Source organism: Pan troglodytes, chromosome 23, assembly GCF_028858775.2.
Source record: "Pan troglodytes isolate AG18354 chromosome 23, NHGRI_mPanTro3-v2.0_pri, whole genome shotgun sequence".
Lineage (NCBI taxonomy): Eukaryota > Metazoa > Chordata > Mammalia > Primates > Hominidae > Pan > Pan troglodytes.
Genome location: NC_086016.1, coordinates 24,864,016 through 24,878,666, shown reverse-complemented (window position 1 = coordinate 24,878,666; position 14,651 = coordinate 24,864,016). Strand labels below are relative to the sequence as shown.

Here is a 14,651-nt window from a genome sequence, read left to right as displayed (position 1 = left end):
CTCTGCACTCAATGGCATTTTCTGGTGAGAAAAAGCTGTGAGAAGCCAAGGATTCCCTGCGGCCTTGGGTAGATAGTGGGTAAATTACCCCTGATGTCACAGTTGCCATTACGATGGACTTCCCTGTTCACGACATCATGATGCCATGACAGCTGTGATCAAAGGTCTCAGTTAAAGAATGAGGAGTCCAGGGGACTAATCCAGGGCATTTTGGACCAGAGAGCTACCTTAGGTTTGGTCATTAAACAAAAGGAAATCCAGGCAACATGATTACTCAATGGTTATCTTGCTGTGACTGTCCTACCAGTCAGGTCATCTTAAGCCAATTCATACCCAGCTAAACAACACCAGGACAGCTTAGTTTTCAGCCCCAAATTTTCTCCTGACCCACCCTCTGTAGAGCCTGCCTGGATGACTAGAGTGAAAGGTGCCTGGGGGTCACACATCCAGCTGAGCTGGGCTAACCCTGCTCACGACTTTGTCCACAGTACTCCTGGGGCTTAAGAAAGAGAGTGATACAGATGGTGATGGGGTTTGTGCCTCACTTCCCTATCTGTCTGTGTCACTATGAATGTGTTTTTATCTCCAGAAAAACAAAAATAGCCTCGTCTTCAACGTGAGCCCCAGTAACGGTCAGTGTGGCTGTTCCCCCTGAGCAGGAGCCAGAGAATCGCTCAGTGATCTCTGAGCACAGCTTTCTATCATTGTATACAATGAGATTAGGGGTTTGGACTGACTTTTGTTGGTACCAGTGTGCATAATAGCTTTCTAAGTCCTCTCCATGGCAGGTGATCCTGGCCATCTGTCCCAAAGCCACAGACACTTCAGGCAGCTGAGTCAGCTTAGAAAAGGCCACAAAACCTGCAAGCGAGGACAGGAGAGGTGAGTCTGAAGATGAGGGTCTCATTCTCAGAATGCCATACCCTGCATCACTGCCGTGATGAGCTGAAAGTCAGGGCCAGGCTGTTCCCTGGTGCTGTGGGGGTTGAGCCCTGGGAAGCATCACCTGTGCAGAGAGTGAGCAGGGTGAGCAGGAAAGGAGTCCAGGCTGTGGTGGAGTTGCTTCAGAGTTCTGCCTCTGAGCGCACACCTGAGAAGGGGGTCTCTAGGTCTCTCTTATCGTAAGAAGGGGAGACTCACCATGCAAACCTACTTCCTTATCTTGTTATCTAGTTAGGTGTCTCTCCACTGAGGGGTGGATGCAGATCTCTTCTCCATTTCCCAGTGCGTCTTTCTGAGCTCCTATGTGGGCCCTGAGCCTGAGGGTTTGGTGTGGCAATTTCCCAAGTTCAGAAGATGGGACACATGGCTGTCATGAGTAGAGAGTGGACTTTACCCAATAGGATGGGCACCATAAAAGCATCTTCACCAGAGTGTGGTGGATACAGAGTTGAGTGAGATGTGGTTTCTGGAAACTCCCCCTAATAACATCTGTCCAGATTGGTCTGCACACAGTGGGAGATTCAGATGCATTTAGGATGAGGATGTTCCTGAAAACAGCAGGGACTGCACCAGTCAGGGAGCTCATTGTCACTCTCCCATAATTTAAAAAGCTAGGAAGAGTTGCACCCACTCAGGGACCACAACACACAAGCAAAAGGAAGCTGTCCCTGTCCTGGATGAGAAACCACAGAGCAGGTTTCCTTTGGATTTCACGGTGGGAAAAGAGAGTTGCTGAGGAAGAAGAATTCTCAAGGCTGTGTTTCAGGAAGCCCGTTGCACTGGGTGAGGAAACATCTTCAGAGCAAAAAGGGAGCCTGAGAGCCCAGGGCAGGTTTTCGTCTCAGTTTCCCAAGAACTTGGACCACTGTAGTTAAGTGGCACTGCTTGTATATGAGCAGCACTAATAATCAGCCTCGTCCTCAGCCTGGAGTCCAGAGATGGTCATGGAGGCCGTATTGCTAGACTTGGAGCCAGAGAAACGATCAGGGACCCCTGAGGGCCGAGTATTGACATTGTAGATCGTGGGTTTGGGGACTGTGCCTGGGTGCCGTTGGTACCAGGAGACATAGTCATAACTCCCAACATCACTGCTGGTTCCAGTGCAGGAGATGGTGACTGACTGTCCAGGAGACCCGGACACGGAGGGAGGCTGAATCAGGGCAGACTGGGCCCAAGAGCCTGGAAAGAGGGAGAAACACACGCTAGTGAGTCAGTGCTGGTCCCAGGTGAGCCTGAGGAGCAGGAGACCAAGGATCAGCCCAAGGGTCCCCGAGGCCCCTTCCCTGGAGGTGTCACCTGTGCCCTGAGTGAGGAGGGTGAGGAGGAGCAGAGCCCAGGCCATGGTGGAGACGTCTCCAGAGCGCTGCCTCCTGAGACCCCAGCACTGGGCCTGCCCCCAGCCTTGTCTTACCCTGATGCCTCAGAGGAGGGCGGGGCCTCCATGCAAATCTGCATCTTAAACTCCTCTTCTTAGCCCACCCTCACCTGGGCCTGGGCTCATAGACTTCTGTTTCCTTGGACAGTGGGGCTCAGCCGGGGGGATTGAAACTCCTTGACTTGGATTTCCTGAGACTCAGCCCATGACAGTGCCTGGGAAATGGAGCCAGCCTTGGGGGTCCCTGTCCTTCCTGTCCTGTGGTTCACGGTTGGTCCTGGCTGTGGGGTCCCAGGATTTCCCTTCCCTTCTTTGTGGGAGAAGTGTCAGGACAGGGCCCAGAGTGGCTGGGAGACACCCCAGCTCTCCCCTCCCCAGGACCACAGGCCCCACAGGGACCCTTCAGTCCCCTTCAGCCCCCTTCAGCCCTTCTAGGGTGCCTCAGGTCGGCTAATTCCTCCCCCTCTGTGTCTGCAGAGGCCTGAAGCTGCTGCTTGGATAAACCTGGGGTTCATTTATTGGCCCTTGTAGAAATGCATTTATGGGGGCATGACAGATTTAGGACACCAGAATGCCTCTGTCTCTTTTGGGGGACTTAGGAGGAAGGAGCTCCTAGGACCCACCCAGGGTGAAGCCCAGCAGGGACCTCCCAGGTCCAGGCATGCACCACCCCGCCCCCTGGTGGCCTCAGAGGGAGGATCCTGAGGCCCAGGAGCCTCCCCTGAGTCATAGCTGACAGCCCCTGCCCTGTCCCTCCTGCCTTTTGGTTCCCTTCGCAGCTCAATCCCAGGCCCCTGGTCCCTTCTCATCCCCTCCAGACTCCCCTGACCCAGGGTGGAGGGCATCTCCCACACCAGAGCTCCAGATGCTCCTCTTGGCACCTGTTTGCTTTTCCCAGAGGAGTGTCCCACAGGGTTGGTGTCCTTGAGGCAGCTCTGGCTCAGGCTGAGGAAACCGCACACATGAAATAAATCCACCCCCAGCAGGCAGGTGGGACAGGAACATGGAATGAGGAGAAAACCAACTGGCTCCTCAAAATGTTGACAGAAAAAGTGTGACATGGAGGAGGCGGTGCTCACAAGAGCTGTGACCAGCCTCATGGGAAGCAGGGTAGGGAGGTGTCCCAGGGCCAGAGGAGCTGAGGAAAGGTGCCTGGGGTTAGAATTGGGTCAGGCCTAGCACCAGGGACCCCTCCTCAGGGCGCATGCATCCCTCACACTGTGACCCGGGACTTGCCTTAGTCCTGCCCTTTAGTGCACATTGAGTCCCCCTCAGCCCAGAGCCGGGCACCTCCCTGAGGTGAAGCCTCCCCACACAGACAGCGGCTGACCCCATGTGTTCCTCAGAAACTCCTGGGTTTGGGGTAAAGACTCCAATCAGGGCGACTTCTCTCTGTCAGAATAGAAACGTAAACGTTCCCTCAGGAGATGGACTGGGGGTTCTGCGGTGTGAGTGCTGGGCGGGAGGGGGGACTGTTTTGTGTCACTGTCCCTGTTAGAAGACAGAGATTTCTAACAGCACAGGAGAGGGGGGCCCGAGTGAAGGGTGGGCTCAGGGGCTCGGGTGAGAAAGTGTGTGGTGTGGGGAGGTGACAGCTTTGCATTTGAGACTACTGTTTCTGTATGTGTTATTTAGATATTTATGTGCTATGTTGCTATATGAATAGTTATAAGAAAATAATGTTTCCATTTGAGATAGCACTAAAATGGAATTAGGTCAATGACCTGCTGAAATATCAGTGATGTTGATTGTGGAGCCGGTGGCCTGGATCAAAGCCCTGAGAACACTCCAGGAGCCCAGGCACTTCCTGCAAAAAGGAAATATGTGATCTTCAGGACACGCTACCTTGTCCTCTCTTCCATGTTCCGTTAGCACCAGAAGCAAACCAGAGCCTGGCCAATGCTGCCGAAGTCTCCTACCTCATTGAAACTCGCCTGGATATGTGCGTCCACACAGGGGAACAGACACAGACATCAGAAGCACTTGTTGCATCTATCCTCACTGCAGCCCAAGCAGGAATGGAAAGTGGCAAGGTTCTCTTTTGAATCATGTTTTTTTCAAAGGTTTAGTTTTCCTTGAAATTCAAAAATCTTGTCTTTTAAAACATGAGGGCTTTCAGAGATGGGTTCACTGGTTCATGTTATGGGAAATGTCTCCAGAGGGACTGGTTGCTGTACCTATCTGCACTTTCGAAAGTCACTAATTTAGTGTCAGGTATGTTTGTAGAGCACAGGCTCTAATACAGTATATGTGGAAGGGTGCGTTCTGTAACCAAGAGAGAAAATGGGAGAAAATGGGAAAGTCCTTCAATTCCCTTCACCTCTAATTCACATGGTCCGGATTGACAAGGTGCACACAGATGAGGCCATGGGCAGCTGAGACTGAGGGCTGGAGACCCCACCTTTAGAGCCACAGGTTCCTTCATCTTCCTGTTCTACCAGCAGACCTTGTCCCCTTATGTACATCAGGGGCCGGGCATCCTCAATACCATCTGTCCCTCTATGAGACTCAGTGCCCAGCAGCTAGGAACCACCTTCCCATTCAGGGTCGAGTCTGCAGTGGACTCAGCAGTGCACAAGGTCCTACCAAGCACAGGATCAGAGTCAGCAGTGCAGAGCCTGGCCTGTGGGCACAGTGTGCACAGCCCCACTGCACACCCAGCATGGCCCTACTGTGTGGAAATGGTCCTGCTGTCAACAATGAGCATTGTTTTTTCTTGGGGAACTTTTTGCAAAACCTTCCACAAGTCTCTCATGACAAGTGATCTTGGCTCACTTGTCATGCTGGCTCCAGACAGCTGAGAACAGAATATGAGCAGAGGAATCTTGAGGACTCTGCCTGGAAATAAATTAACAGCTACAATAGGCATTCCTGCACAACTGGGGAAGTGTGAGCTTGGACTGGAGAGAAGAGCATTGCTTATTATTGAGAGAGAGAGAGCAGGGGAGAGAGGCCAAAAGAGCACAAGGGGATCAGTTGCTGCTATAGCGAGAGGGGAAATGGTGCTTGCTACACTATTCTTTGATTGGTATCCATTGAACAATTTCAAAATTAAACTAGGTTTACTTTCCTCCAGAGTGTGCAGTATTTTTATTATGGCAAAATGAATAGTTTTTAAACCATTTCAATCATTTGTAAGTGTGCATTCAGCAACAGTAAGTACATTCAGAATGCTTTGCAACCACCACCACTTTCCATCCCCAGAGCTTTTCCACCACTCCACACAAACACTGTGGGCCCTTTAGACAGTGACTTTAGAAACTTTGGAGCTTGGGAACAAATTGAGGAGTGTGTGGTCTGAAGGAAGTTTCCTGTAAGGATCCAAGGAGTGTCTGCACCAATCTCCCCAGTTTCTTCAGAATCTCAGGACAGTGAGGAGGAGACACCTCATCTAGGAAACCAGATGACACACAGCCCCTGTGCCTCCTCTGGGCTGGTTTGTCCCAAAGAGAAGAGAAATTCCAGTAGGACTGCACCCTCTGAGACAGCGTTCTCCTCTCCTGGAGGACTTGTAGTTATAGTTGAGGCCCTTGTGTTCGGTTTACTGAAATGATTCCTACAATTGTTGAATGGATCCTGGAAGATGGAAGTGGATTTCTACAGACGCAGTCAGATGGTAGTTCCATCCGCGATTGCTGTGCCAGATGAAGACCCTGATAGAACACACCACCATGCATGGCTACAGGTGCACAGCAGGCACCATCAATGCAGAAACTCATTCTATTCCTCTCAGAACAGGATCAGAAACGGTGTGAATACAAGGAGTAGACAGCAGTATAGGTTTATACTTTTATTTTTTCAACTTCATTAACTCTCCCTTCTTTTTCATGATATTGTCATAGGGGCTTTGACCATCTGAACACCCAGGAGAACCTCCTAGGGCTCTATTCTGTATTTGGATCAGATGTGCATGAGGGGGCCCTGTCTATTGGAAGCTTTGGTGAGAGCCATGCATTCCTGAGAGTGGGAAACAAACCCTAAGACCATTCATCCTGTGTAGTAGCTGAAATGTTTAGGATTGAGTTCTCTGGAGCAGCTTAGTATCTCTCACAAAATAAAGAGCACGTTATTAGATCTTACAATTCCCACCAGAAAGAAACACAAAGCTTTAAGGTCATTCTGGTGTCTAGAGGCAGCATATTTAACCCTTGGGGATGTGGCTCCAACTCATATATCAGGAGCCATGAACATCACCCACTGTTTTGGAGCCCAGAGCAGGGAGGTTCTGCACCAGGTTCAGGCAGGGGTATGAGTGTCCTGCTGTTGGGACCACAGAATCCAGCAGACTCTACCATAGTCATGGAATTGGTGATAGGAATGGAAGAATTTATGATAAGAACTGAAAACTCATGTTTACGCAATCTCTCATGGGAAAATCCCATGAGATTTTCCCAATGGGATTCCAATCCCATGGGATTTGGAACAATTCCATGCCATCCACAAGAGAGAATTATTTTCATTTGGAAAACAACTCTCCCCATGTGCTCTTGTTCCCTGGTAGATACAGGACAGCATCGGACATTCAGTGACCAAGCAGCCAGAACTGCCAGATTCCCCCGTCGTGTGCTCAGACAGACCCCAGCAGCGATCCCTGGTGAGACAGATGTGACACAGCTAGGATGGAGCAGGAGCAGGGCCCCAGAGCTGAGTAACCTGTGGGTGGTCCACAGCCAAGTTTGCATCTCTCTTGCTCTAGCACCGCTCCCTGGGTTTACACTTACGTTGTGTGGGTAGCAGTCCCTCTGCTCAGCTGATGGAGCAAAAATTTCCAGAGTAGCCCAGGAATGAACTGGATCACCATGAAGTAGAGCACAGCTGCGCTATATGGGTCTACTAAGGGGTGGCATTAAGAGACAATGGAGAGGGGACATCTTTCCTGCACCAGGGCATGGCACCTGGTCATTCATTTTGTGAGGAAAGGTGAGTGGCCGGATGCCAGGGCAGATATGGGCTTAGGGCAGTGGGAAATGACTTGGGCAGGTGTTCCAGGGACTGCAAGAGAAAAATTTGGAAATGGGGGAAGTGGAGTATCGGCAGAAGCCTGTGGGTGGTCTTTGGGCATGGGCACCACACAGAAGAAACTTTGAATCATAGGTTAATAGCCCATAGAGTGTCCATGATGGACACAGTGCCAAACACCCAAGTGGTCAGAAAGAAGAGATCAGGGGTGGTCAGCCACTCTGTCAGGTGACATGTGCCCCGCAGCATGGGTGTCCACTCGTAGGCTCTGAGAGTGTGTGGGTCGACCTTAACGTGGAGTCTAGGTGGACCCCACAGCGTCCGCTCCAGCTTACACTGTTTTGAATATAAGGCTGCCAGGAGATTCAGGAACTTAAGTGCTGGGGAAGTTCTGAGGACTAACCTAGGACGTCTGGGCCAAGGGGTGACCCAGGCTTCACCATATGGAACTCACATCCTTTACCACTAGATGAAAGATACGCTTTGTGTGTCCTTTCATCCAGGCCCTCTTTCACCAGCTTTATCCTGGGTTAGAAAACCCCAAAACAGCCTGTCCACACAGCCTCAAATCTGCTCCTAACCCACTGTCTGCAGAGCCTGCCTGAAGGGCTGGCATGTGGAAACCCAGGTCTTTTGCCACTACGTGCATGGGCCACTCTGTCTGTCCGTCCATTCAGGCTCTCTTTTACCAGCTTTATCCTTGGCCAGAAAAACCCCAGGATAGCCTGTCACACAGCCTCAAATCTCTTCTTAACTCACCCTCTTCACAACCTGCCTGGAGGGCTGGAGGGAAGAGCAGCCTGGGGGTCACAGAACTGGGTGAACTGGACCAGCCCTGCTCATGGCTTTGTCCACAGCCATCCTGGGGCTGGAGAAAGAGGGTGACACAGATTGGGAAGGGGTTTGTGTCTCACTTCCTAATCTGCCTGTGTCACTGTGGGCTCATCACTGTTTCTATTGTACCTGTGACAGTAATAGTCAGCCTCGTCCTCAGTCTGAGCCCTGCTGATGGTCAGGGTGGCCATGTTCCTTGAGCTGGACTCAGAAAATCAGAAATTCCTGAGGGCCGCTTGCTGCCTTCATATATCACCAGTATGGGCCTGGTCTGGCTTCTGCCAGAGCCAGTAAACATACTCATCTTTGAGGTTATCTGAAGAGCAGGTGATCATGGCTGACTGTCCTGGTGACACTGACACTGAGGGTGGCTGTGTAAGCTCATAGGAGCTTGCAAGAGAGGACAGGAGAGGAGGCTTGTAAATGATGAATCTGTTCCCAGGGGGTCCCACCCTGAGGTTGTGCCTGGGATGAACTCATGTTTGGGCAGGCCCAGCTCAGGATCCTATGGGTTCTGAGCCTGAAGGAAGGGCTTGGGGGCAGCACCTGTGCAGAGAGTGAGGAGGGGGAGCAGGAGAGGGATCCAGGCCATGGTGAGACACCCAGAGCTCTGCCTCCTGAGCCCACAGCACAGCTGGGCTCACCAGCTCTCTCTTATTGCCTCTCAGGCCATTTGAGGCAGTGAGTGTTTGATGCAAATCGGCATCCTCTGGGACTCCTCACTGAAGGATGTCACTCAAACCAGCTGTGTGGGAAGCACAGCAGACTGAGGAAGAAGAGGGTCCCAGCTCACTTTATCTGCTTCTCTGTTCAGAAGATCAGACTCCATCCTTGAAGGCCTGTGATCACAGTCACCTCCTGGAGTTTGGCCACATGACCACTGTTTTATACCATCCTGGCCTGTGCTGTGTCCTAGGCCAGGCTCAGCAGGGCTGTGGACCTTCCAGGTGCCTGGCCATGGGGCTGAGCTGGGCCGTGCTGAGAGATCATCAATGACACCTGACTCAGAAGCAGGTGGGCCAGGAACCCATCATCTTCCTCCTCCAAGTCAGCTCTGGGTTCCCCAGACTCACTTGGTCCTGTCCTGGTAGTTTAATTAGAGTGTGGTTCTGTGTCTTTAGGATACTTATATCCTAAACTTGATTTCCATTACCATGGTTTGGTCCTTTGAGCAGCCACAACTCATGTGGATTCATTACACAGTCTAGTCTCGTTTCTCACCTGAGTTGCTCCTTGTTTGACACCCCCCATCTCTCTAATAGACTAGAAATTGCCATCCTCTGCTCTTTGATTCTTTATTTTTTCCCATCAATGTTTCATATAAATGTGTAAAAACCACCAGAAACCCAGACCTGACTGACAAACTAACTTTAGGTTATTTGGTCTCTGTGAAGTTTCCAGCGTCATGGTCTCTGAACACCCATGAGCTGTGGAGGGTGGGGGATCCCTGGTCCCTCCAGCCAGACAGATCTTGTCACTGAGCCCAGGATGGTCCCATGGTCAGAGCTGTGGCCTGAGGCAGGTGAACATTCCCTTCCCTCTGGAGAGCATCTCTGCAAGGAGGCTGGGAATGCCCCATCCAGGGACCAGGATCCCAAATATCCCACGCCACCCACCTGAGAATCCCCTGAGCATAGGAGCTGCCTCTGAGTCAGAGTCGGCCTGGAGCTGGAAGGAGAGGGAGAGGGAGGGGGTGGTAGGGTGTCTCTGGAAGTGCCAAGTATAGAGGGCTCAGCTCCCCAGGACGCTGCTGGACACGGAGGAATGAGACCCTTAGAATGGCAGGAGGCTCAGGCAACCATCCTGGGTGAAGGGCTTGAGCCCCGGGAGCCCTGTCCCCTCACACTGTTCCCCCTCCTAGAGCACCTTGACCTCGGAGCATCTCTTAGGGAATCCTAGCCCTATGGGAGCTGCCCAGGCTGACACCAGGGCCCAGGTGCCTCCAGTTGTGTTTCCCAGCTGAGGCCGTCACTGTGCCTGGGCTCCTGTCAGTATCCTGGGTGATGCTGTGTGTCTGACCCTCAGAATATGAACAGTGCAGCCCCAGGTGACAGGAGGGACTATACCAAACTTCCAAAGTGAGGACTGATCCCTTGAACACCTGTTGACCACCCCCCACAAAGGCTGGCCTCCCTCATAGGTTCCTCCTGGGCAGCCCCAGCCTCTCTTCTGGCTGCAGCTCTGCTGTCCTCTGCTGGTGGAAAAGACAGAGCCCAGGCACTTGCCTTCTCCAGGTGATCCCAGAGCACCTGTCACCTGGGAGGATGCGGACCAGGGAGTCCAGCCTCCGTCTGTGCCACATGTGAACCCCTCTGCCTTCATGGTTCAGCACAGAGAGGTGGCATATATACTTGCAGGAAGGTGGGGCAGGTGCAGTTCTTGTAACTGAGTCTCAGGTTGAAGTGCTTTTCTCTGTTTCATGGTTTTTGATCACAGAATGGAGAGTGCAGGATAAACTGTAGCTCTTCTGTGAAAAACAGTTCCAGAGAAATGCAGTCATACCCTACGTGCACTCCTGCTTCCCATGTATACTGAAAACAAGACTGATTCCGTAACCCCAATTAAGTACAGCTGCACTGTCATTGGAAATACCGGATTTCTGCCACTAAACCTCAGTTGTGTACTTAAACCATCACCAACATCACTGTCATTATAATTTTTCTATTACCATTATTTTCATTTCCTAATGCTGATCCATGCTTGTGGTGGGAGGTAGCACTAGCCTTTTTTGTTTTAATGAAATTTAAGACTTCTTGGACAATATTGAATAGCAGCTGTGAAAGCAGGAGTCCTTGTTTTGCTTCTGATCTTAGTGGGGAGGCTTTCACTCTTTCACCATTTACTGTGAGATTCACTGTGGATTTTGATAAAGGCCCTTCTTTAATCAATTTGTGCAGGTTTCCTTCTGTTCCTAGTTTGCTAAGTGTTTTTGTCTTGAAAGTGGATGAATTTTGTCAAATGCTTTTTCTGCATCTTCTGAGATCATATGCTTTTTCTTGTCACTCTATTGATATTGTTTATTACATTCATTCATTCGCTTATGTAGAACCATCTTTGCAATTGGGGGATAAATCCCGCTTTTTCATTCCACATATTCTCTTTAATGTGTAGTTAGACTTGGTTTTCTCTTATTTAATTTAGGAATTTTAGATGCTTATTCTTCAGGAGTATTAGCCAATAGTTCTCTGTATTATAGTATCCTTGTTTGTCTTTGCTGTCAGGCTAATGTTGGCCTCTAGAATGTGCTAGGCAGTGTTCCCTCCTCATCTATTTTTGGAAGAGATTGAGCATGATTGGTATTCCTCCTTAAATCTCTAGTAGAATTACCAGTGAGGACATCTGGCTCTGGGCTTTTCTTTTTAGAGAAATTGTCAATTGCCGACTTAATCTATTTCTTATGTTGATTTTTTATTTCTTCTTCAGTTAGATTGGTAATTTGTATTTTTCTATGAATTTGTCAATTTCTTCTAGATTTGACATACAGTTGCTTATGGTGTTCTTATAATCATTTTAATTCCCATAACGTTGGTTGTATTATCCCAAATTTCTTATTTTTGTTATTCGTGTCTTCTCTCTTATGGTTTTAGTTGGTTTGCCTAACAGCTTGTTAATTTTCTTCTTCTTATCCAAGTAGGAACTTTTTATGCCATTTATATTCTTTATAGTTTTTTTCTCATCTATTTCTTTAATCGCTGGTCTAATGATTCTTATTTCTTTCCTTCTGTGGACTTCGGTTTAAGTTTGCTTTTCTCTTCCTTGTTCCATGAGCTGTAAAGTTGAGTTGTTGATTAGAAAGAGGAGGAAAAGAGAGCATTGTTTCGTCTAAAATGAAGGTGTGCTGAGAAGAATGAACACAGGCCTTGCTCTTTCCCCCATTTACTGCATTTACTTCATTCTTAGTCATATTTCTCCACACCTATATTATCCTCATCAAACCTAACTGTAAAGTCCTCAGGTTCAGCCATTTCTCTGAGTTTTCATTTCCTTGTTAAAGCTCCCATGCCAAGTAAAAATTATATTTAATAAATGTGCATGAGTTTATTTCTTAATCTGTCTTGTGTGATAGGGACTGCTGGCCAATAAATCTAAGTTGAGTAGAAGGAAATATTGTTCCTCCCCTACCCAAACTTCATTTCATGGTGGTTTTAGATGACTCCCGTATGACTTCAAGTTTTAAAAAACTGTTGAGAATTGTTTTATGGCCTAAAATAGCGTCCATTCTGGAGAGTGTTCCATGTGCTCTTGAGTAGATGTGTATTCTGCTTTTGTTTTGTGCAGTATTTTGTACGTATCTGTTAGGTCTAGCTGGATTATAGTGTTCAATAGCTGCATTTTCTATTAATCTTTTGTTCATATGTTCTATTCTTTTTTAAAGTGGGGTACTGAAGTCTCCAATTTATATTATAGATCTCTCTAGCTTTTATTTTAAATGTGTCTTCCTTCACATATTTTGAAGTGCTATTGCTTGGTGCATATGTGTGTATAACTATTATATTTTCTTGATTAATTGACCATTTTATCAATAAGGAATACCCTTTTTTCTCACTTACAACTATAATTCACTTAACGTCAATATTGCATCATGTCACGACAGCCACACCAGTTCTTTTGTTACTATTTACTCAACCTATTTGTGTCTTTGGGTCTAAATTGATTCTCCATAAACACCATGTAGATAGATCATGGATTCTACTTTTTTTTTTACTTTTAAAAATTTCATTTTGTTATTTTGCTTCAAGTGGTGAATCTAATCCATTTATATTTAAAGTAATCACTGATAACAAAGAAATTCTGTCATTTTGCTGTTTGTTTTCTACATATCTTTTATCTTTTTGTTGTTGTTGTTCCTAAATTACCCCAATAATTGTTTCCCATGTGTTCTATTAATTTTTTTCTGGGTCCATTTTGATTCCTTCTTCATTTTCTTTCCCTTATACACTCAATTTAGTTTTTACTAGTTATCATTGGAGTAACGATTGATGTTTTAAAATTGTTAGGATTGCTACGAACTTAGTCTCAATAATATCCATTAATTCTGTTCCTATCCAGTTCCATTTCCTCTCCTTCTAGACCTTGTTAATGTCACAAATAACATCTTTAAACATTTTGTGCCTATGTACATGACTTTATAATTATTGATTTTTTTCCATATATCTCATAAATAACATGGAAAACACAGCAGCTCCATACCAACAATACAACAGCACTAGCTTTATATTTACAAGAGATCTTTAATTCTTCACATGTATTCAAATTATGTAGTGTCTTTTCTCAGACTTAAGGACTTCCTGTAGTGTTTCTGGTAGGGCAGATCTACCAGGTCTACTAAATTTTGCTTATCTGTGATTATCTTATTTTATTTTTTATTTTAGAAGATTTGTTTGACTAAATGCAGAATTGGTAGATAATATATTTTTATAAATCACTTTATAGATTATTGTGCTGCATTTTGGACTGTTTTGTTTCTGATCAAAGACCAAATGTTAATTTCATGAGAATCTACTGTTTGTGATGAGTCTCTTTCTCTTGTTGCTTTCAATATTTTTCTTTTGTATTTGGTTTTTGGTGGTTTGAGCATATTGTGCCTCACTGTGAGTCTGTGTCAGGTTAACCTGATGAAGGCCACTGAGCTCCTTGAAAGTATAGATTCATATCTTTCATCAATTTTGGAAGTTTCTAGCCATTATTTTTACATGTATTTTATACTTTCTTTTTTCTCTTCCTTCTGAGTCTCCCACAATGCGTATATTGATATGCTTGACGATGTCCCATGTATCTCTTAGGCTCTGCTCATTTTATTTATTCTTTTAAAATTTATGCTCATTCTGTGTAATTACAACAATGTATCTTTAAGTTTACTGATTATTTTTCTGCCTGCCTCAAACTGCTGCTGAACTTATCTGGTGAAATTTTGATTTTAGCTATTGAACTTCTCAGTTCTAGAAAATCTGCTTGGGTTCTTTTATTATAACTTCTTTTTCTTTATTGATAGTTCTCACTTGTTCTAACATTATTCTTCCAGTTTTGTTTGGTTGTTACATGGTTTTCTTGAATTTTTGAACATATGTAAATGGTTATTTGAAGTATTTGTGTCATTTGTCCAATGCCTCTGCTTCCTTGTGAATACATTCAGTTCATTAAAGCTTTTCCTGTAAATGGGTCATGCTTCCTTTTAACTTTGTCTGCTTTTTAAGTTTTTGTTGAAATCTGTGTATTTTGAATGTGTGATGTTGTAACTCTCAAAATCAGATTGTCTCCCTACTCCTCTTGGCTGATGTTGCTGCTCAAGGGTGCAGTTATTCGTTTGTGTAGTTGACTTTTCCAAAATAATTTTGCAAGGACTTTGTTATCAGAGTGATCCATAAAGTTTCTGTTCAGTTACTTCTATGGGCAAAAATTAACCTGACAGAGATTTTCTTATGCCTGTTTCTTTCTTCATCAGTACTTGCCTGGATGCTGCGAATGTGGGACTAGATTTCCTCATTTTATTATGGTTAATTCTGATGGTTCTTACCCTTCAGTAGTTATTTCACAGAAAGGA

The 14,651-nt window shown here is 46.7% G+C and overlaps 1 gene segment (V, D, J or C); it reads right to left on the bottom strand.

Annotated features, from left to right (window-relative positions):
* Nucleotides 1-1,829: 1,829 nt before the first annotated feature.
* LOC107970300 (immunoglobulin lambda variable 2-8-like) lies at nucleotides 1,830-2,312 on the bottom strand. The segment is given in 2 exon segments: nucleotides 1,830-2,121; nucleotides 2,239-2,312. Coding segments are annotated over 2 exon segments (324 nt in total).
* Nucleotides 2,313-14,651: the final 12,339 nt, after the last annotated feature.